At 40.3% G+C, this 23646-nt stretch overlaps 1 protein-coding gene across 3 annotated transcripts in view; it reads right to left on the reverse strand.

Annotated features, from left to right (window-relative positions):
* Positions 1–511: 511 nt before the first annotated feature.
* The window catches only part of KLF3 (KLF transcription factor 3), a 36196-nt gene continuing 13061 nt past the window's right edge, over positions 512–23646 (reverse strand). For 2 of the 3 annotated variants that reach the window (XM_082464298.1, XM_082464297.1), the window contains 5 exons: positions 21064–21159; positions 12601–13090; positions 11756–11906; positions 6653–6813; positions 512–4499 (listed from right to left, as the gene is read on the reverse strand). In XM_082464298.1, the coding sequence (XP_082320424.1) occupies positions 4318–4499; positions 6653–6813; positions 11756–11906; positions 12601–13090; positions 21064–21120 (1041 nt within the window). In that variant the 5' untranslated portion in view covers positions 21121–21159 and the 3' untranslated portion in view covers positions 512–4317. The remainder of the gene's footprint in view (positions 4500–6652; positions 6814–11755; positions 11907–12600; positions 13091–21063; positions 21160–23646) is intronic. The other variant, XM_082464299.1, reaches the window with a different exon arrangement.

A 23646-nucleotide genomic window follows, 5' to 3' on the forward strand; every position in this document is an offset into this window, starting at 1 on the left:
ACTACTTGTTCCTGTGATGCTAAGGACACAGTAGTGTCCATGGAAACGGCTTACTGAAGGCTTGAAAAATCATGTTTTTATTTACCTTATTTACCAGATTTACCTTAATTCCTGATTCCCCACTGCCCAAGCTACGAATCCTGATCTTTTATTTAAAAATTTAAAGTACTACACACAAGAAACTGAAAATTCTTTTTGGAAGCAGGTAGGGTCATCAACAATAAAATATTCCAAGAATGCACTAGGTGAATTTGTAGGTTTACGCTGGGTTGTCTACAAGTTTATGGTTTGTACTTAGAAAACTTCTTATCAGAAAACCAGGGACACAGCTTTAGGGCTGAGTTAACTCATATAGTACATTTTCCAGTTAGATCTGTTTTTCTTTCCTTCCATTAATGATTGCCTATCAAAGGGTGATTTACTTTGAAATTTCTAAGGGCCTCTTACATGTTACTTTGCTAAGTTTTGTTCTTAGTGATCACTGCATACATAGTAATCACATGATCACATGTAATATTCTGATGGTTTTATTAACAAGTATATAATACATATATTGCATACTGTATATATGAGGACTGTACAGTACAAATTTATGTTCACAGTTTGACATGACAAAATGTCATTACTGAATTCCCATTGGACTACCGAGTAGAAACAGAGAAAGAACATTAAACATTCACATCTTTAGTAAGAAAGATTACCAAAATGTTTCAGTATTTGCAAGTATACTAATGCATGCTAAAAACCTTTACCCATTCAGTCTTATTAGCTTATAAAATATATTACACTTTATTAAAAATTTCTGCATAGTTTATACAAGTATTAAAGTACTGTAAATGTAATAATCCTGCTATACTTGCAGGTATGGTTTAAGAGATGCTAAGCAGAAAGATTATTTTGACCCTCTAACACTAAGTACATAACAGCAAAAAAAAAAAAAAAAGTGCTAGTATTTGTAAAACATAATATTGTTGTAGCCCTCGTTTAATGCATGTAAAATGGCTTTGTAAATGTATTATTTAAGTGAATTTGCAATCATTTAGAACTTGTTAACCTTGACCAACAAGAGAATAAAGGCCACTCTGAGCAACTTCATGTATGACGGCAATTCCTTCAAGATGACTGTATATTTTCAAACCAATCAAATTATTCTAAAACCTTAGACCTTTGAGATTGTCTTTAAAACAATCTAATCAGGAATGATGTGTAGATATACAGTATCAGCAATATAGTTTTTCAAATTCCACATTAGTGCAACACTGATAGTGCAGATGGGTGTTTAATAAAATATACACATTCATATATAGTTCCCCTGTAAATCTGTTCTAAGGCTCTTGAAACTTCTGATATTTAGCATTTCCTTAGTTGAACATAGCTATGCTGCTAACACGTTCTCAAAACCAGGCGATTTAGAATGTTAATGCCCATTTGCGATGTAGATTCACACTTTAGAACTCTAAAATGTGATGGTTACAGATTTAATTTTTCTGACTTCTCCCCCAGGATGACACTTGGATAATAATGAAAGAAATTCTATAATAAACAGAATTTACACAACACTAACTCCATGTTTACAAATCATTCTCATCAATTTAAAATATTGCAATTAAAATCACCATTGATAGTAACATGGCATATCATTAAAACCACACGTTCAAGGGTACCTTATCTTGTATTGGAGGTCTTCCACAATAACAGCTAAAAATTACTAAGAGACTAAATTTCTCAACTATCATAGTAAAATACAAATATATATAAAAAAGGAAAATTTGGTTAAGAGCCAATTGGTAACTAAAGTATACAGACCAGCATGAGAACAGAGAATAGCTTCCTGGGTTGCTTTTCTTTCAGGGTTGAAATGTATCTTTGTTAATGAACTGTTAGCATAACCTAAGCAAGCTGAATAGTAATGTAATAGCCTTTGCAGGGTCTTGCTTGCTTTTCTGAAAAAAAATGTCAATATGCCATAGCATACACGTCAAATTTCACGAGAACCCACGAAGCTTTCTATCAGCTGGACTCAGAGTCACAGCTAATTATTCAAAGATCAGTTCTGTCCTTTTTTGCCCCTTTTCCCACCTTCAAGATGGGTTAGAACACACACAAACTGGTTATCTCCATTAAAACAAAAATGTTCTTTGCACTCCAACTTAATTCTTCAGTGTGTTGTGGAAGAACCATTTCAAGCAATCAACATTTTGGCATGAATGTGACTAAGCATCTACAATACAGACAATACCTACTTTTCCAAGAGCCATTTTTTTTTATCCCTCAATTCATGTCATAGTTGCAAAAAAAAAAAAAAAAAAGCCTCATAAGGATGTTTTAATATTCTAAACAAATTTTGCAGTGCTTAAAAAGAAAAAAGAAAAACCAAGTGCCACAATAACAAATTACTTTGCATTTCTCAACTACATCTCCTTTCAGTTGGATCCGAGGGCTTACGAGCGGGATCTCTTAGGTGTGCAGTCCCTACAACTAACTTTTATTAACACGGCGCCATCAAAGTAAGCTCCCCACACAATTCGCAGGCCTCCAGAATCACTCATGCACTGTCTTAAAAACAATTGAACGGTGTATTCCTCCCAGTTAAGGTTGTGTTGGATCCTGAGTTGTGGCTGGGATAAATCTTCAGGATTCCATTCTTCTCTCTGCTCCTCCATCCTTTATCGAGGGATGAAGGTGCATCTGCTCAAATGCACCCACACTACACCACCGTCGCCCACTTTCTTCAAATTTAGGACCAATGGCATTTCTACGCATAAATTATTTTTACTGGCATTTACACTATGGTGCTCAAAAGCCTGCTTTTGAAAAACTTCCCCTAAATAATGGTGCTATTAATCTTCAACATAAACACGAGTCATTTTCAGTTTGTTCTTCTGACAGGATACTTGATAGTGATAGGAGATTGCCAGCTCCAACAGTAAACATTTGGGAATTTGAGCTACATTTATGAATCCCTGAACTGTGGTTTTCTAGATTTTTCAGAAATCTGTCCCCCAAGAAAGGTATGTGTGCTTCACAACTATTTATATTTACAAATAGTGTCACTCAGGTCTTAAATTGAAGGAATCTACTAAAGCATTAGCAGATGCTTATTTATGATATGCGTCATGAACACAGATGACAGCCAGTTTGGCACCTTACAGCTCACACAGAAAAGTCTCCATATGAAGCCTCCGTGATTAATTTGATAGGGGAATACAATTACCACTCAACGTTTCCCTGTTTGCAGAAAAGCTGTTAAGTAGGTGGGGTAAAAGAAGGCCATTAAAGAAGACCATTCATACCCTTACCCAAAAGATTTTTTCCCATTACTGAGCAAATATTTTTGTGGCACCCCTATCAATGCTTGGTAATCCACATTAAGGACATTGTAGAAACAGAGACAGGTGCATGGAGAACCCCATCAGTATCTGGCTTTGCAGTAGGGTTCCGCACAGCTGAACGTGCATAGAGACTGAAGCTCTGGGAATGTACTGCCCAGCGAACCAAATGATGAACTGTCACCGAAAAGCCCTAGGCGAGCAGGAATGGCTGGCTTCCTCCTTCGCCCACCTTGCTCTGCCCCTGCTGATGCCCCTTTGCTCCGACTCCACGCTAGCAAGTACAGCATGCACCCCCTCAACTGATAGACGTCATCCACCTAAATCAGCAGCTCTGGCTCACCTCCCAGTGGTGGCAAAGACCTCCTTAGTAGCTGCAGGCACAAAGGAGGGTAAAGGACATACATTTAGATGAAGCGATAAATCCAAATTGACAAGCCAGATCTGTGAAGGACAATGGAAGAGTTGACTGTACTAGTCTGAAAGCCTGTTGCATGTCTAGCTCATCTGTGAAAGGTTCCACCCTTCTTTTTGCTGTGGAGCACCAAACTCGATCACAGAGCACAGAGGTCTGGACGCCTCTGGCAAGGACCAGCAGGCTGGATACTGTATTTCTAATACATTTACTTTGACATTCTTTTGAGGATTACATGGAGAAACAATTGGTTATGTTAGTTTACATGTTCCCTTGTTTTCATTACATTAAACGTTATCTCTAAGAAGGGTTTGCTTAGCATCCCCGGAAAAAAAAAAAGAAAAAAAAAAAAAGTGTTCACATTCTTTAGGTCTGACCCGTGGTAAGGAGAGGGAGGATTAGAGAATATTTACTACTGACCATATGGAAGTTTGAATGATATAAATTCAGAGATTCAGACCAGCTGAATCAAAATTAAAATGTACATGTAAAAAGATGAGTTAGATAATGGGAGGGAGGACAGAGAGAGAGCTGGGAGAGTGGGAGCCACGCTGAGGCGGGAGATAGAGGCATTCAAACGAGCATGTGGCGTTTCCTATGGAGGGCAAGGTGGTCGGAGCGGGAGAAGCTGCGGTCACAGTCTGGACACTGGAAGGGTTTGATTCCAGTATGTTTTCGGAAATGTCTCGTGAGTTCATCAGACCGAGCAAATTTCCATGTGCATCCTTCCCATGTACATTTGTAGGGTTTTTCTCCTGCAGAAAGGTGGGGAAAAAAGAGCTTATTTTTTCTAAGAGCAAAATGATATTAATAATTAAAGACAGTAAATATTTCTGAGCTAAAGCTCTTGACAAACATTATTTCCAAGATAGGACCATACATTTGTCCCTTGAACCACTAGGCGACAAATAAGAAACACAGATTGTCTTAATATGAAATTGGCTTTCTGCCCAAAAAAGGGGGTGAGGGGGATTTTAAGAGTTCTTAAAGCATATTTATGGCACTGAAATCCACTCTGAGGGGCTATCAAATAATTTTGGTTTTGCCCTCAATGGAGGCGATGAATAAGTTTTTAATACCCGGTGATCCGTATTTGTTGACCTCCAAGTTGTAAACCTACTTAGGAGCTTAGCTACATGCAGTGCTATCCATTCAAAGAGAAGTCCAAACTGAAAGTTTGTGGGATTTTCTTATTCTTTTCAATAGTTTTCTAAAAATGTGAAGTCCCTAAGTCCCTAGCAACAAATATTTATCAGGGATTTCAACATTTTATTTTTTGTTTAGTCAAGAACAACAACGCCTAAGTATAATGCTTTAATTCAGATGTACGGAAAATATAGTAAACTCCTCCCCACCCTGTCAGAAGTCAGGTTTCTACAACCCTCTCCTGTGTGACGATAACTTACAGGTGAGAAAAAGAAGACCTTTGTGGGAAAGTCACGAGGACAGCAGTTTGAAGGCCTTTACAAATAAAAAGGCAGTTAATGGTAATTTTACATGTTTTAATCAGTAATATTGGGTAATGGCCATGACAGATTCATTCCCATTTACTATCTCTTGTTTTCTAGAAACCTTAAAGGATTGCAATTCCTTGGCATTTCAATGACATATTCAGAATTTATACTCTCTGCTTTGTTGCACAGAATATACACGTTAAGAGTTATTTTTCGTACATCTGAATTGTTACCCAAATATCCAATGTCTTTTTACTCTTAGGCTGGCCTTTGGTAACATCCACCCCTCAGGGCCCGTTCATGCCCTGAGGAGACTTTCATGAGTCTATCTGGCACTGCCCATTGGGTGGTCCTCTAACCGCAAGGCTGTCACCCTCAGCTCTCTCCATGGCAACACTGTGAGGAAGCCAAAGAACACTGTGTCTGGCTGGATCCCCTCGGCTTCCTTTGCCTCCTTCCCAGGATGCACAGAAAGCCTTCACTTCCACTCTGCCAGACACTTTACTTCCTCTCCTCTTCCAATCCCCGGATTCTTCTCTTTGTAAATGTTCCTAATAAGAATGACTCACAAAACTCCAAATATTCTACATTCTGAGTTAAGGAAATGTACAGAGAAGGAAATTGCTGTTACACTAGAAGTTCACATCCAAGAGTATGAGGTCAGCTCAGATGAGGCTTTCCATAAACATTAATCACCAATACCAACTGCAATTAATCAGGTTTGTTTAAAACATTTTTGTACGAATTCCTTAAGATGTTTTGCTACAAAATGTTCATGAGCACAGGGGACAATTTTACGTTTTCCTCACCTATTTAACAATTTTTATAAGATCTGTCTGTACGCTCTACATGCAACGCCTGGCAAACTGGAAAATATCCTACAACAAATATGGCAGGCAATCGCCTGTAAGTTCCCTCAGTTTTAGAAGACGATAATTACCCAAATTTCTTCACTTTTCTTTCCTTCGATGACTGTCTTCCGTTTGAATTCCATTTCTATAAACTGCTGCATTTACTTGTTCTGTATAAAGAACTTTTTTTTCTCTTTTTGCCATCGTGAATTTGATAATGTACAACATTTATTAAGTGACAGCCTATATGAAGGCCACATCTTTGATGAAACAGGCCCATGGTTAAGGGCACTTTCCCCCTCTGTTACCAGTGGAGGTTTCATGCCCTTCTCTCTCTCTTACTACAGAGACCACAGAACTGCAAGTGGTTGCAAGGGGCCTTGAATAGATAACCCTGAATCTACTCTATTATAAAAACAAATCATTATCGAAAACTTCATTTTTCACAACTGACAAGAGACATCTGTAGCTGACTATGGTAACTTTCAAGATGCCTGAAAAAATTTCCTTACAATAATCTCTGAAAGCTAGAACATTTGTCTTAACATTCCATGCTAGTACTTCTTAAGAAGAAAGATGAAGCGAGTCTTGTATTTCTAATACCTGTATGTGTTCTTCTGTGTGCTTTCAAGTGAGAGCTTTTAGTGTATACTTTGTTGCATCCATCATAATCACATCTGTGTATCCGCCGCTTCCTCTGGGTGTCTGGAGATTCCACAGGTAAAGGTCTCTTCCCGGGCTGCACGATGACTGAAGGGTGATTCCTAGGAAAGCCAATGCCAAATGCAAAATGGTGAGTGAAAGGCCCTTCCTTTCCTTCAGGGTACCAAAAGCATTAACAACACTGGGCAAAACCAAACAAACAAAAAACCCAACAAAATAAACAAAAAGAAATTAGCAGATCAACCCAAGAAGCACTGCTATATTCATTCAACAAACATGGAGTGAGCACCTACCATGAGCCAGGCACTGTGCTTGGCACCGGGACACAAAGATGAATAAAAACAGGGTTCCTGCCCTGGAGGAGCTCACACTCTAGGGGGAGACAGACATGTAGATAAGTAATGACAGTAAGAAGGGTTAGGGGCTACACTAGAGGGAGGTGCAAAGTGCTAGGAGAGTCTCTTTCCCTTAATAGAAATTTGCTTTCTTGTAGAATTCTGTGGTACTAGGCTGAACGCTGTACTATGTTTTCTCACATTTATTATTCTTTAGGGGAAAATGTAAGAAGTCAAACTCCTAAGTCTCAGGCAACCACGTTGTAGGATGAATCTACATTTGATCCTTTACATAACTGGCATTTAGTTTGAGTCTCTTAAAGAGGCTCAATTTACATTTGATTTTTATCTCCCCCCCCACCCCGTCCCCCGCCAAAAAAAAAGTTGGCACTACCGTCTTCACAAACTCAAACCTTTACTGTCACTATTATTCCTCCTTGAGAGAGAACTTCAGGCAGTGCTAGTGGTCAGGCGAGGAAGCCCCTCACTCAGGACTCAAGACCCAGGCTCCAGGTGCAGCACCGGCTCCCTCACTGGCTGCCCGCCATCCTCCCTACCTTCCTGGCTCCTCACCCAGACTCCCCTTCCTGCGCCTGCACACCTTTCCAGGGGGGAGGGGGGACTGAAATCAAATCAGGTTACACATCATTACTGTGAACTTTCTCTTTTTCAGAATGGAAGTTGGTGGAGAGAAATGGCAGGTGGGAAGAGCTAGGAAAAATCTGTAGTTTTTTCAGGCTTCCCCTGCTGATTGATGGAATTAACAAGTTCTACTCCATCCATTTGCTCTCCTAATAACTAATTACTTGATACATTACAAGCTTATGTATCAACAGTTGGCCTCTAACTGCAATGAAAGACTTCTTTGTCTTTTAAATTTGAATCTAAAGTTCTTAAAATATTCCAAATAACATGTGAATGTTTTATACAAGAGTGTATGGGGGAAAAAAGATGGGTGAAAAGAATTTGATGAGGGTAAACAATCTTGTGAGATAAAGAATAATAAAATTTAGACATAAAAATCAAGAGAGTCACTGAATGAAACGTGTTTTTTATCTTGGTAAAAATGTAAATACATGTCCCTTATCAACAACTTTTTCAAGCACCCAAAGAAGTGACTAGGAAGAGAATAAAAAGGTGCATTTTATCTTGAGTGACTTCACTAATTTCTCACTTACGATTAGCAAAAAAAACTGTCTGTTTTGAGTATCACTTTACCTTCCTACCCTGATGCTTAGAGGGATGATATGAAAGAATAAAGTTTAGATACATGGAAAAGTGAACATGAACTAGTGAGGGGGGGGGGTGGAGAACAAGAACTTCAATTATATAAATGTACAAACAAATAGCAGAGAAAATGGAGAAGTGAGAGAGTTTTTATAAAGCTCGATTATTAAGACCCTTTAATAAAAAGAAAACAGTTTATCAGTTTATTTTAAACTTTCAACTTTCACGCCATTGACTGAAAATTTTCATCTTCATTAAGAGAACTTCAGGAAGTAAAATGCTGAGGGGAAAAAAAAATGAACAGTTAAATATATCTCATTTGCCTCTGGGACCCTGGGAGAGAATCCCAGATAACATTAGAAGTCTCTCCCAGTTATTCGATTTTATGGGTTGGGATTCTAATGGTTTCTGGGCAGTAGTTATGACTGCTGTTTCAGTTGCTCATTTTGTGAAAATGTTACCCTAAAAAAAGGAACCGTAAAAGGCTGGGCGCTCCAGCTCTGCCCTGATAGTCCCTATAACCCTCGGCAAGGTATTCATGCTCTCTGTGCCTCAGTTTCTTGTCTGTAAAAAAGGGGATGATAATAATGCGATCTCAGAAGGCTGTTGTGAGTAATGCACACAAAACACTTAAGAACAACACCTGTTCCAGATGCAAATCTGCGAAACAGTAGCTGTTACTATTTCAAGGTGCAGAAACCCATTAGCAAACTTTGCCCCTACAGTTGTTTAATTTCATGAGGAGTTTTTTTGGGATGTCCTAACACCAGATCAGGAAATCTCTACTCCACCCAACATCTCCCTTGGAAGGCAGCATCACTCTGACAGGGGTCAGCAGTCTATCTCTAAAGAGCCGGGTATTGGTACAGGCTGAGGTTCAGGATCTTGGGATCTCACTCACTCTTCTTGGTCTCCTCACTGCTCATTTTTAAGGAGGTTGTTTGGGATCATTATAACCAAGAAGTTAGAATATCTAGTAAATATCAGAGACCTGGTCATTCTTTTGAGTTAAGCTGATCCCTCATATGTTTGCTACAGTTTCATGTACACAACTCAATGGGGAAATCTGGTCCTCAAACGTTTTGTTCTAAATAAATGTTCACACATGTAAATAACAAAAGAAATCTGATATACATTTGAGTGCCTTTAAAAATAATCCTAAAGCTATAACTTTATGATCAAACAAGTGGATTTCAAAGCTGTATTTTAAAGTCCGCCCCTGTAAAGGAAGGGTTTCCTAAGGCAAATATTATTGGGGCTGCCTCATGGACATGGTACCAGGTGCTTGGTTTCCAGTGATTCTTTCCTGGCTAGCTGGTTTCCTATGTGGGCTGCTACTGGGCACACTCCAAGACATTACTTAATCACATCTGTGAGAGAATTACTTGAAGGGTACATGTCCCAGTTGTGGCTAATCGGTTCAATTTTCTGAGAGGCAAAATGCATTCTTAGGTCAGCATTAGACTAAGCACATTACTCATTAATCATTAAAAGCCACTGAGCTTGAGATCATCCAAAGAACGTTACTTAAAATAAGCAAGAAAAGAGAAAAGGTGTTTTCTTTCCAGCAGCATTCAGAGCACAGAATATTGCCTTCAAATATTCTTCTGTAATGTGTTACACTGTAATTTATAATAACCTAGACTTTGGAATAACCCCCTTTCAGTCAACGGATCCCTCGCTACGCGGGCAGTTGGCTTTATAGCATCTTTTTCATCATCTGTGCAGGAACAATTACAGGTACGAGCCATGTTGCCAGTTACCTCATCAAAGACATCTGACATCCTAAAAAAAAGGTAATTCAGCCTACAAGATGTGTCCATTTTGGTTAGTCTATTTTTCCTTTCCCTTAGTGCAGCAGCAGATGCAATCAGCTAGATATGGCCTAAAAATAGCAAGAAGACCACTCATCTGGAAGCCGGAGATCAGCCCAGGCCCCCTCTGCTGTTAATGGTGTGATTACAGGCAAGTTATTTATGTCTTGGCTCGTCAGTTGTTTGCTCTGACTCCCACCTGCTTGTTTTCGGAGAATGAAATAACTCCTTTGAAAACACTTGGAAAAGTTCCTTTCTGGGGGTAAGGAGGCACTATGCAACTGTGAAGGGCAATAATGTACAAGACCATCAGGCAGTCTGCCTGCTGACGTGGCTGCAGAAGAAGATTCATCTTCTTCTTCATCTATCAAGGAGTAGATGACAACCCCCCGCCCCCCCTCCCCAAAGAAAAAAACAGACGGATTTGATGCAAATGACAATTGATATATGAGCTATTATGAAGGCATCTACTTGGGGTTGAATGTGGATACAACCAGAATATATGTTAAGTTCCAGAAAATAGCTGTTCTAAAACCAGAGGATTCATATTCTGCTACAGAATTCATTACGTAAGGGAGAAGAGTGCAGTAGATAAAGCAGAAAGGTGGGCAGAAATGCTGGAGAAAAGGTTACATGGGGAGGAAGGTGATAGAAGGGAGCCTGAGGAGACAAAGCTGTTGTACTTCCTTTGTACTAGGAAGCCGGCCATTAAATCCAGTGTTGTAAGGACCATAACAGAAGAAAAATAATTACAACCAATAATGAAAATAAAGAGGAAGCCGGGGCAATGAGATTAAGTGACTATGCCAAGGTCATACATATGGTGGAGAGCAGAGCTGGGATCTAAGACATTGGATCCGAAGGCCACGTTTGTACCTACTGCAGACACAGCCTCCAGTGTAATCCCTGGTAGAAGTCAAGGGCATCTATAGTGGCAAATCCCAGTAATGATGTTATTTAGACTGTGTGTGACACCATCACATGACAGCAAGTTAAACCACCGTTCAGGTGCCTGGATGCTGACCAGTAGTGTAAACTTCCTACTGGATGGCGGTTCTAAAGCAGACTGAACATTCTAGGGCAGTCACAATTAGAAAGACCGGAGACTAAACAGTTCTTTCAACGCCGAGCTTCTCTGAGCAACATGGTCAGCTTTCTGTTGCCACGGGCCTGGTTTTGCAGTATCTTTCTTGGATTTGTGGTTGGCCCGGAAAATTCTGACTAAAGCCATTCCCCACCACAGAAACACTATACTTTATGAGAACTGACAATGGGAAGGACGATATGTGATCCCATGAAGCATTTCCAGGATCCAACCTTAAGTGGAATATCTAGAACACCAAATTCAATCCATGTTGGGCTAAAGATGATGGGAGAACTAGATACACATAGTCTGGAAGGACGGAAAAAAACAAGATAAAAATGATTTCTGGGGTAAAGTGGCAAAATCACGTGTGACCAATTCACTGAGAATGTGATGTAACGCGTGTTAACAGAGCACATAGTTTTTGGAGAGATTCTCCCGTCTGGCCCAGGGGCTGCCCCGAACGACAAGGCAGTCCTGGCTGGCAATCCACACCACATCCTGAGCGGGAAGCTCCAGCTTCCATTCCAGTTCCGAGATGCACGCCGCTACGTAAATGCCAGGCAGACCTCAGTATACTTACTCTTGTAACAGTGCTTGCGGGGGGGACACTGAGTTCATTAAAGGGGGTGACATTTCTTCAGGATAATAATCTGTCCTCTGTGGTTCGATCCCAGGTTCTATTTTAATTTTTTTCTGTAATAGAGGCTTCTCATATGATTCAATTACAGGGACTACAAAATAAAAATAGAAAAGTTACTCTATGTACCATTTACCGATTTCAGCCTTTAAAAGCTTATTGCACGGCTTCTAGCTACCACACTGATGTGTCTCTATTTGCCTTTGGCAAAATGACAGCAGAAATGAATCGGTGGGCGCTTCTTGTTCCTCCTAACGATTACTTTGTCAGCAAGCACCGTAAGGAGGAAGCTGGACTTTTAAGACATCAGCCCCCAAAGGATTTCTTCCTTATGACGTTTGGTTATCTCCTTGTTACCCCAGCCTTCTGCCTCTGACCAGTCAGTAAACAAGGTGGCTTTTAATAGCCATTAGTTATCACATGGCCTAAAGGTATTTCTTAAATGCCTTTTTTGCACCTAGAACCATGTTGGTATTCAATAAAGCAAAACATAAAGTCAAGATTCTTATTATCCCCAGGTTGACAAGTATATAGTGAAACTAATCATTTCATGGCATTTAACAGACAGCCTGATTCTTGGGAGATCTTCCAGTGTCAACACTTTAAAAAAAAAAAAAAAAAAAAAAGCAAATGCCTTACGCAGACTCTAAGTCGAATATTTCCTCTGCAGAGTTCAACAGCTCTTGGCCCCTTGCTTCCTTTGCTCCCTCACCCAGACTATCTGGTGAAGACCCGTTAAGTCCGGACTAAGCAGGGCGGCAGCAGTGTGGGCGGGTGGCGGAATTTACCTTGCATGCTACTACTGGAATTTTCCATCTCGTCCGACAAGGAGACCATGAGCGGCTGCTGGAGGTGGCTGGTGTACATGAAGGGGACGGGCTGCACGACAACAGGCTGGATGACGGGCAGGATGCCGGGGCTCCGGATGCCGTGGCGGGAGAGGGCCGCAGCCATCACAGGCGGCATGGACAGCGGCACGCTGAAGGGCTGCACGCCGGGCGGCGGCGGCGGCGAGTACTTCTTCCCGGGTGGGCTGGACGAGGGCAGGCTCAGCCCCGGCGAGGCCCTCCGGTGCAAGGACTGGAACTTCAGGGAGGAGGGGGAGCTCCCGGCAGAGGGCGGCGAGCTCCGCTTGTTCACGGTGAGGTCCACCGGCTCCATCTGCATCCCGTGCGACAGGCCTTCTGGGGTCTGGAAGAACTTATCAGATAACGGTGTGGAGTAGATGACGCCATACTTGTTGGGCTTCATCGACTCCATGTAATTGGACGGGTATGACTATTGGAAAAGAAAGACGGAAACGTGTCAACAGCCAAGTAAGCGCGTTTGCTTGAAACACGAATTAAGATGAAAAATATACAAGTCACCTTCAATCACATGGACTTTAATAAGTGGTTTGGGTTTAGATACATGCTTGACCCTAAAACAATGCTATGAGAGAGAGCTGGTCTAATAAACGTAAGTACTAAAGTTAATGTGGTAACTGTGTCACACGAAAAATCTCAAATTTAACTCTACGATTATGGCCGTGTCCAATGTTAAGGCTGAGGATGATAGCTGGAAAAATTCTAAAATAGGTTATGAAACAGAAGGCTTATGGGCCTTTATCATTAGGAGTTGGCGTTGAGGTTCACCAAGAATCAGCCAAGCCAACTAACCTTGTTGATTTTCTGATGGGGTTTCTTACTTGGCAGGAAATACTCTCCCTGGCTTTAGTGCCCTCCAGCTCGGCAGAAAGACACTGAACGTTTCTCATACGCTGTGTATAACAGGGACAAGCGGAGCTGCATGGTAGTGCCTTAGGATGGTCTTCAGCCACTGACACATCCATGCTACGAGTCCTGGCCTTAGCACTAAAAGTCCTACATCCTAGGAAACACCTCAATCTCAGGCACACCAGGATGGCCAGTCACCCTACAAACCTATACACGGAAGGCCACCCACACAAGGGTGATTATGTTCTTGGCTCCAACTTGTGCGATAGACTTATTCACAGTCTGAATGAAACTGTAGAAGATGACTTAATCTCCAAATTTGTGGATGACACAGAACTGTAAAAACGAGCTAATCTAACAGGACTTAAATAAAGACACGTGATGCTGGAAGGGCCCTGCACACGAGCCAAGGCCCTGCCTTCTCTCCTTTCCACCTTGCTACCCCCCTCATCAAAAGAGGCTGCAGGACAACCTAACAAGATACTGGAGGAGACACCAATGGTTCTCCTCCCAAATCTAAGATCTGTTCCACAACTGACCTAATTTATCTTCAAGTACATTTCTCTCTTATAATATCAAGGTAAACCTAACTCTCATTTACCAGCTTTAAATATAAATCAATCATAATTGCACACTATGGGTACTGTCCTTGGCCATGGAATTCACTAAAATTACTTCTATTCCTTAACTAAAATTAAAAAATAGAAAACTTTGTTGTAGAATGCTTTAAAAAAAAATTAAACTCAACATAAGTCATTTTCTTTACTTGTAGGCATTTTAGGGAAACTGAAATTTTTAGTGGTAACATGTCAAGTCTGCCTGCAGAAAATTACTTGTATTTGAATGTTTTACAGTAAAAGTGAAAAGTAATATACTGTGCCTCTCTTCCAGCTCTAAAATCCGAAGTGTTTGTGATTCTGAGGCAACACTAGCTCATGATGCAACTGAGAAAACCCACCAATGGGGCCTTATAATGAAACAGCTTAAATGCACTATTAATTTCTGAGCCTCCCCAGCCCCGCCAATGGCCACTAATGTGAGTTATAAATAACTGTGGAATAGCAGTGTTTTTGACTGGGATTACCACTGAGATCACACCTTTTTCCTCTCTGGGCCTCGCTGGGTAAATCTCCACCTGACTATGCATCAGAATCAGCTGTGCTGCTTTAAAATTCCAGATGCCTGATTCCTTCTCTGGGCCAACTGAGCATCAGAGTATTGGAAAGTAAGGGGACAGGCAAGTACCTATCTTAATCTGGTTTTGATGTCAGTTTCTCATCGTTAAGATGCACTTTGTTCTTCTGTCCTTTCTTTCTTTACCTGTATCCTCATTCGTAATCTACATAACCACATGGAACAGTGATTCCTGCAGTCTGGTGTACATCTCTCTGATAGACACAGAGCTTTAGAATAGTTATTTATTTAAGTGCATTAAGAAAAAACTATGTTTCTCAGTAGTAGTGATAAAAAGTTCCCTTTTAAAATAACTTTTACAGTAGTGATACAAAGTTCCCTTTTAAAATAACTTTATTATGTTAAAAAGCAATTCTATCTCTAGGGCAAGAAAAATTACTAAATAAATATTAGGAGTGCAGGAGCCATGAGGATATGGCAAAATCTGTCAAGGTGGCATCGGATACCCACCTTCCAGGAGGTTGTGAGGTTAAGATTAAAATTGGACTCAATGAGATACCTATGTGATGAACTTAACACACACTGTGGTCCTGGGAGTCTCTTGTCTTCCTTCCTTATACAAGAGGTGTGCACTGCAGTGGGCTTTGATGCTCCCTATTAGGGCTCCTCAAACTTTACTGAGCACACAAATTCACCTGGGAATCTTGTTAAAAGGCAGGTTCTGAATTACTGGGGAGTGACCTTAGGTGCCACAGACCACCCTTGGAACAGCTCGGCTCTAAATGACAGAGATACAGAATAAAAATACTAATTTTTATTATTAAAATGGTATAGTGTTTAAATGCAATTTAAAGGCGGGGGCGGGGAGAATTTTCACTAATAATACTGCTTAAAAACAAGGACATGAGGATATAAAATCAGGAAACATGAATTTGTAAAAATATACAAATTGTTTTTAAAAATAGCTTTAAAAAAATAGCTTTGAATTACATATTAAGGATCAAATGAGATAAAGACTGTTTCTACCTTTCTTTAGAACTAGACACACACAGGTGCAACACAAGGTGAGAGGCCCAAAATATACAGTAATATTAATATGAAATAGATTTCAATTTAAATATTGAAATAGGCAAAAGCAAAAGAGGCACAAGGTTTGCTAACAAAAAATTACAAACTTTGTACAATGAGGGTTTAAGGAAGTAATTAACTATAGGAGGAAAAAAAGATTTCTCCTGGTTCTAAAACTTAACCATCTTGATATAATTTTCTAAAGGGCAAAAGTTATGGTATGAGAAACAAAAACTCCAGGAATGGGAGGCAGTATTCATTGTTTCTACTCACAGAATTGTAGCTTCTCCCTAATTTTCAGCCCTAGTCTTCAAAGACATCCCTATGACCTAGATTTTAATGCCAACTTATTGGCAGCTACATAGGAAGCAAAATGAGGACATACTTTTATTGCTGTCATTGTTGGATTTTTCTATCTGTGGGGTGAGTTTAAGGAAAGCAGGAATTTAGAACCTGGGAGATTTGCAAATTTAATAACAGTCTCAGGTTTCTCAAGCCATAAAGAAAGAAACATCCACACATAGAGCTAAGTTTTATAAACATTGTGCACAGTTCTGCAGAGAGCTTGCCCTCCCGTGAATGCCCCCTGCCAGCTATACTGGACATGTGGTTTTTGTAAGGCTCTAGGGCTAAAAGCAGGGGGACTGTTGGGACCTGGGCACACGACTGAGTACACACTATTAACAACTTCCAGTCCGACTGCCTCGCCTAAGGGTGAAGAAATGTGGTTCTTCAAACTGTCTCACTAGCAAATTTCATAGCAATGTTTACCAGAACCTTCTATGAGATGTGTTTACTTTATTTGGGTGGAGCACATAAGCCACTGCAATCAGCCTGCAACAATCTGGTTCTCCACAGTGTAAGGACTGATACAGGGCTTGCTTGGGGTGTGTGCCTTGGGTGGATACACCCTGGTAACAGTTGCCTCTTCTCTGTTCCAGACCATTCCTGTCTTCTAACAAAGCAATGCAGATAAGTGTGGCTACACCAGCGAAATCCAAATCAGAGGCAAGTACTGATGAAGCAGAAAGAGGGCCTCCGGCCACTGCCAGACACCCACTGCCTCGTATGCACACTGCTTACTCAAGGAGCCTTGTTTGCGGGAACAGAGCAGCCTGCAGACAAGACTCACGCAAGTCTCCCCCACTCCTGACCCCCACTAGCGGTGGCAATGGGTTTACTTTTCCAGAAGATCTGTTGTTAAGAAAAGTTCTCTCCCTCTGTTGTAACACGCATTCAAGTGTTCACACCTCCGCGCTGTGGGTTATTTCTTTGCTGGCGGCTTCCTGTCACTGGATGGGAGATGAGGGTCCAGCCCGGGTGCTCAAAGAACACTGGATGAATGAATGATGGGAATCAACATGCTCTCGGAGCAAGGTTTTACTGCTGACAGGGCTCAGGATAATACCAATTCTTTGATTCTCAAAAACATGATTTTTTTAAGTGTGGTGAGGAAAAAGGCACAGGGTTTGGATAATTTTCCAGTGCTATCACTTCATATGAAAGTGAGAATAGTTTCTCATTTTATTGGAAACAGTTTTGGTGAGTTTTCCACTACAAGATGGTTTAAGTGGATGGAGTGACTGCATGAAACGTGGATGAGTCTCTGTTTCACTGTTCATTAATATGAAAAAAATGTGCCGTCCGTTACAGGGCGATGGCAAGTCAAAGGAATCTTCATACCAAGGGTGGGCTTCCAAGTGCAGGAAGGTGTGGTGCATTTATAAACAAACTCGCTGGAAACAGCAAATGTCATGCCCCTCTATGCAAACAAAAGCAGAAAGCTCTCTTTCTACCAGGCTCAGAAAAGTCATGAAAAGTTTCTGTTAGAACACAGCAGAGGGACTACTGATTTCTAAGTACTTCTCAATCTGTAAGGCGTCCGTTAGATGATAATTTTCATTAAAGAAAAAGAAAAAAATACACGTTCTTCAAAAGTAATCTTCCTGTAGGAAAAGAATATGAGGGAATACTTTTAAAAATTCTTTCTCACTTCCTGAATTAAGTTCTAATTTTCAAACTTCTTTGGCAGTATCGGTAAAAACATCTCCTTTATGTGCGTATTTTATATACACCTGCCATTTCACATTTTACAAATTAATAATCTCCAATTTCACAAATAAGAAAAAATTGGAGGCTCAGGGAGCTGCTGATGGTTTTGCCAGCATCGCACTGATAGTAAGTAACAGAGCTCCATGGCACAGAGGCGGGTGTACTCTGCTCCCCATTCTTGCAAATCTTAACAGGATCGACAATCCAAAGTCTAATGTGCCTCAAGGCACAAGGTTTAGTGGGAAGTAAGAAGGCTTATACTTCAGCAAGAGAAAAATGACATTTCCTCACTTTCTCTAAACTATAGCAAAATACCAAATAGGCAGATTGCTTCTGCTCTTCTCACTTTTTAAGAAAAAGGAGTGGGGGAGGGAAATAAGTCACTGTAAAATATTTTTATTCATATGTGGAATTAAAACAAAAAGAATCTTACACATGTCTACGGCTTAATGTAACACTGACTTGAATAAACAAAGACCTCAACCTTCAGGTCAAAGGCAGAATTAAAAAGGAAAAAGGAAAAAAGGAACAATAAATCAGGTTTCATATACTCCACCTATGAAGGCAGGAAAGATAAAATCTGAAGATTTAAGAGTGGAAACAAAAGCTTTTAATTTTGTTATGTAAAATAATCACAATGCCCTACTCCCCAAATGTTTTAGTTAACTGAGGTTTTGCTGAATTAAGAAAAGGAAACTTTATTGTAAGGACTGAAACTATCTTTTGGTGAGACAATGTAATTAAGTCCTATAAGCATCTGTAGAAGTTGAAAACTAGAGCATGAAGGAGAAAAAGACCATTAATTGCAAAAATACTTCTACATATTTTAACTCCACATATTAATATAAGTTCCAGCATTACAAGTATAACCGTTACTTCAAATTAATCTTATTTCCATTTTTTCAGCAAAGTATATGTATTTCCTTGTACTTAACTGTATTGTGCCAACTTCATTTTAGCTTTAAATTAGGCTCTTGTGACACATTCTCATGCCTGATTACAAAATGCATCACTGATGGTCCTGCATCATTTATCAAATTAATCATATTCTTCAGTACTAAAAACCTATTCATATTTCAAGGATATAATTAATGGGGAAATTTTATACCTTAATATTCCTCCAATATGATCATGTAGTAGTTGGGGGAAGGGACTGATGACAAAACGAGTAAAATTAGAAGTCAATTTAGTTTTTTGATTAAAATAATTCTTATTGCTCTGTTATTATATTCAGACACACAGTTATCCAGTTATCATGCAGGAAGGTGAATGTTATTTCCTGACTTAACTTTTCACTGTACACAGTGGTAAACACTTCACTGGCACAGTAATCTCCATGGCAACTCAGTTCCAAGGGCCTCGGAGTGACCCCTGTGTCTTGTATAAACAGTTTTGGCAGGAACCTCCACAGCCAGTGCATAAGGATGATCTAATTTTTGCAAGCGTGTCATTACCAACCTTCAGATACACAACTCAGGCCAAGTTTTTCCCCTTGTGAGTATTTTCCAAGCCCATGGAAGAAAAGAGCAGGACAGAATTGGTAGCGTGGCCTTGTTATATTCACTAAACCAGATCTCCTCAAGTCTCAACCACTCCCTGCTTTGCAGTCGGACACCTTTCTGTTGTCACCCATGTCCCACCTCCATAGCACTGGTGTTGCACCTCTATAAACACCTGGACTAATTACTTGTTCCCTGGTGGCCGAGAAGCATGTAGAGGGGCCTGGCTCACAGGAGGGGCTAGCTTAGCACTAAGGTGTTGAAAAAAACAGTGATAATAATTTCCTCCCAGTCACAGACTCTTCTGAGTGATATGAAATTCCATCCTCAGGGTCAAGTTCATTCTTTCCCTAGCTTCTCCCCAGTCACAGCTCCATATGGCTGCTAGACGTTTAAGCTAATCACTTTATTCTTAATATATTTTTACATGCAAAAGGACCAAGGAGTTCCCCCCCTCCCCCAGTTTTCATCTTTTTAATCAGCTCCTTGAAGGACATCCTAAACACTGCATGAGATAAAATGGAGTACTTTTTTCCTTCCAGTATTAAAAAAAATGACATTCACAAACATGTTTAAGAAACTCTTCTATATAGTCTGGGTGGTGATCTCAAGTGAAAAACACCTCTAAGTAAACGCATACTTTTTTTTTTTCAACATCTTTATTGGAGTATAATCGCTTTACAATGGTGTGTTAGTTGCTGCTGTATAACAAAGTGAATCAGCTATACATATACATATATCCCCATATCTCCTCCCTCTTGCATCTCCCTCCCATCCTCCCTATCCCACCCCTCTAGGTGGTCACAAAGCACCAAGCTGATCTTCCTGTGCTATGTGGCTGCTTCCCACTAGCTATCTATTTTACATTTGGTAGTGTATATATGTCCATGCCACTCTCTCACTTCATCCCAGCTTACCTTCCCCCACCCCGTGTCCTCAAGTCCGTTCTCTACGTCTGTGTCTTTATTCCTGTCCAGCCCCTAGGTTCTTCAGAACCATTTTTTTTTTTAGATTCCATATATATGTGTTAGCATACGGTATTTGTTTTGCTCTTTCTGATTTACTTTACTCTGTATGACAGACTCTAGGTCCATCCACCTCACTACAAATAACTCAATTTCGTTTCTTTTTATGGTTGAGTAATATTCCATTGTGTGTATGTGCCACATCTTCTTTATCCATTCATCTGTCGATGGACACTTAGGTTGCTTCCATGTCCTGGCTATTGTAAATAGAGCTGCAATGAACATTGCGGTACATGACTCGTTTTGAATTATGGGTAAACTCGTTCTTGATGCAGATTTCTTGTAGGTACATTTGGAAACTGCTTCCTAATCACGATAAACATTGCATACCGGTTTTTTTTTTTTTTTAATGTCTCTAAATACACATTAATTTAAAAAAATTAATCTGGCCAAACTTATTTTTGCCAAAACCAATAATCCTGAGAACTCAAACTAAAAAACTGGTAACTGAGGGGGTTTTGTAAAACTACTTCTATTGTGAGCAGATGCTCCTGTGGCCCAAGTTCTGCGTTGATCACATCTTGGGGGCAGGTGGGGGTTTGGGGCACAGGGCTTAAGGAAACACGGATCCCATTTATTAAATGGGGGCACAGTTGCTAGGAGGGTGTTTACCTCACTTACTACCAGGGGCTTTCAGAAAAGTTTGCCTATCAAATGCCTGTCAAGTAGCGAGTGGCTTTAAGGAATAACACAACACACAGTAGAGTTATTACCACTTGGAATAAGGAAGAAGAGGTGTTCGGTTTTGGAAAACTTACCACCGAGACAGGATCCATGGCCTCTTGCTTGACAGGGACTGGGTCAAACATGAGCATTCTTTCAAGTACGCTTTCTAGGGTGTTCTGGTGTTTGGCCTAGAAAACAAAACAAAGTGTCTCTCTAAATCCCAAGGTTACTTTCAATATAAACCAGTAAAAAAAAAATATATATATATATATATAATATTCCTCACCACCACCCCCCTTCTCTGCTCCTTCCTCTCCCCTGCCCCCGGAATGGCTGGAATTTGTTTCCCTTACCTATGAAAGATGCCATTTTATATAATTAAAACCAGACTCCATGGCCATAACCGGGTGAGAGCCAACGGGCATTTCTAACTCAAATACATAAACCCTGATGTTTCTGGAACAATAGGTACAGCCTCTTCTGAGCAGCCATGCTTGTTCAAGATTACTGTGCAGCTCAATAGAAGTTAACATTATATATGAATGTTAAACACCTTTCCTTTCCCCCTTGTGTTTGTTACAGAAAAATCAGGAAAAAACAAGGCAGGCAAAAAGACAACTTAGAACCAACCATCCTGAATATCTTTGTCTTTATCCCTCCAAACTCTCTTTTTAAATGGATTGTAATATGCGTACTACATAGTACCCATAATTTCACTTAACAGTTTACTGGGAAAATGTTTCTTTTTCAGTAAGTATGGTTCCATACCATCAAGTTCAGTGTGTCACCGTGTGAACCAATCGGATTTTTGCGGCTTGCGGGATCTTAGTTCCCCGACCAGGGATGAAACCCAGGCCCCCTGTAGAGGAAGCACAGAGTCTTAACCACTGGACCGCCAGGGAAGTCCCCAATCAGATTTTTAAAAATTCCTTTCATTGGGCACCTAAGTTGCTTCTAAATTTTCACCACTACAGATAGCAATGAGCACTTTTATACTTACATGCTCCTGCACATCCTTAATTTTTAGGATAAATTTTATGAAGGGGAATTCTTGAGTGAGAAGCATGTACTTTTACCAAAGCATTTACTGTATCATCCAGCAAAGATACTCTATAATTTCCATCAGTAAAATATAACCTGTTTCCCAAAATTTCTACCAGCAAGGTGCATGATCATTTAAAAAAAATTAAAACTTTGCTAATTTGTTAATATCAAAATGACAAACGATTTTTATTCTCTATTGATTTAATTATTGAAGCTGAGTCTTTTTCATCGTTATTTACCATTTACGTTTCTTCTTTTACAAGTTGATTTTTTTGGGGGGGGGGCGCCGCGCCGCACAGCACGCAGGATCTTAGTTCCCTGACCAGGGATTGAACCTGCACCCCCCGCGGTGGAAGTGCAGAGTCCTAACCACTGGACCACCAGGGGATTCCCTACATTTCTTCTTTTGAGAAATGCCTATATTCAGGTCTTGAGTTGCCGGTCCCTGCTTATGGTTTTTTAAGTACTTTTTTTATATGAAGTAAATACCTTGTATTTACTCCAATTTCTCCTCATAAGGAAATAAGCCAATCTTTAGCCTAATGTAAAGAAAACGTCCATCTTGATTCTGTTGGATCTTTCCCTTCCTCTTTTGTTATGCTTGTGTTATCCCTTTCCTCCTGTGTTCTACACTGTCCACTTCTAGCACTAAAATACATCAAATCAATCGCTTCTTCACAAGACAAAATATTCAGTCCGCTGAACATTTAACTGCATTTCATACATTATAGAATCACTGCCCACATATTACCCAGATCATCAACAACTTTCTTCAGGCACCTCCTACCCAAATTTGGTTAGAAGTGAGGTCTTTATATATTACTTTGGTTTGGGTGGGAACGTAAACAAGTTCTAGATTGAGTTCTACCAGAAAAAGGTATAGAAATCCCTGGTTTAGATTACTTCCTGTATTTCAGCATTTAATCACTCCATCCCCACTTCCACGATAGCAATTCTGTAGCCAGTGGTGTCCATGCTCTACGGGTTAAACTAAGATATCGTCACACACAATTATAAAAGTAATACTGTGTAGTCCTTGTGCTTCACTGCTTCGCTGAAGAAAGACTGTCCTGGGTCTTGTGACAACACGTGAATATCATCATTAACTCAACATAAGGCCCTGACTTCAAAATTATATTTCCCTACATCACAGGACGTATTATAATCTGTGAACACAATTTGATACCAGGCTGCTCAAATCAATGGTGCTACCACCCTCTTCTGTATCCCAGCAAGAACAAACCCCACAGCCAGTGAAAAATGGATGATTTCATAATGAAGGATGAAAACCCCTTTTGTGTCTTGGGATCTATTATTAACCAGTTCCCAGGGTAGCAGCTGTACAGATGGATACGGTTCTAGGAATTGCTGTCCAGGGCCCTACAGCGGACCGTAAACAAAAGACGTGAGATAGCCTCCTTGTATCAATGAGGTCAGATAATTCAGCAGCCTCGACCCACAGCTGGTCATCCTCCCCCAAGCCTTTTAAATTTAATTTACTCTTACAGATTCATCCACTCCACTAGACAGTATCTTGCTGCAAATCCTTCTAAACAAAAGTACTCATATTCTCAGGAGTGTAAGGAAACAGTCCTGATCTGTAGACTCAAGCAGGAGATCTGCACCTGACC

Source organism: Balaenoptera physalus (genome assembly GCF_965194825.1).
Source record: "Balaenoptera physalus genome assembly, chromosome: 5".
Taxonomy (NCBI): Eukaryota; Metazoa; Chordata; class Mammalia; order Artiodactyla; family Balaenopteridae; genus Balaenoptera; species Balaenoptera physalus.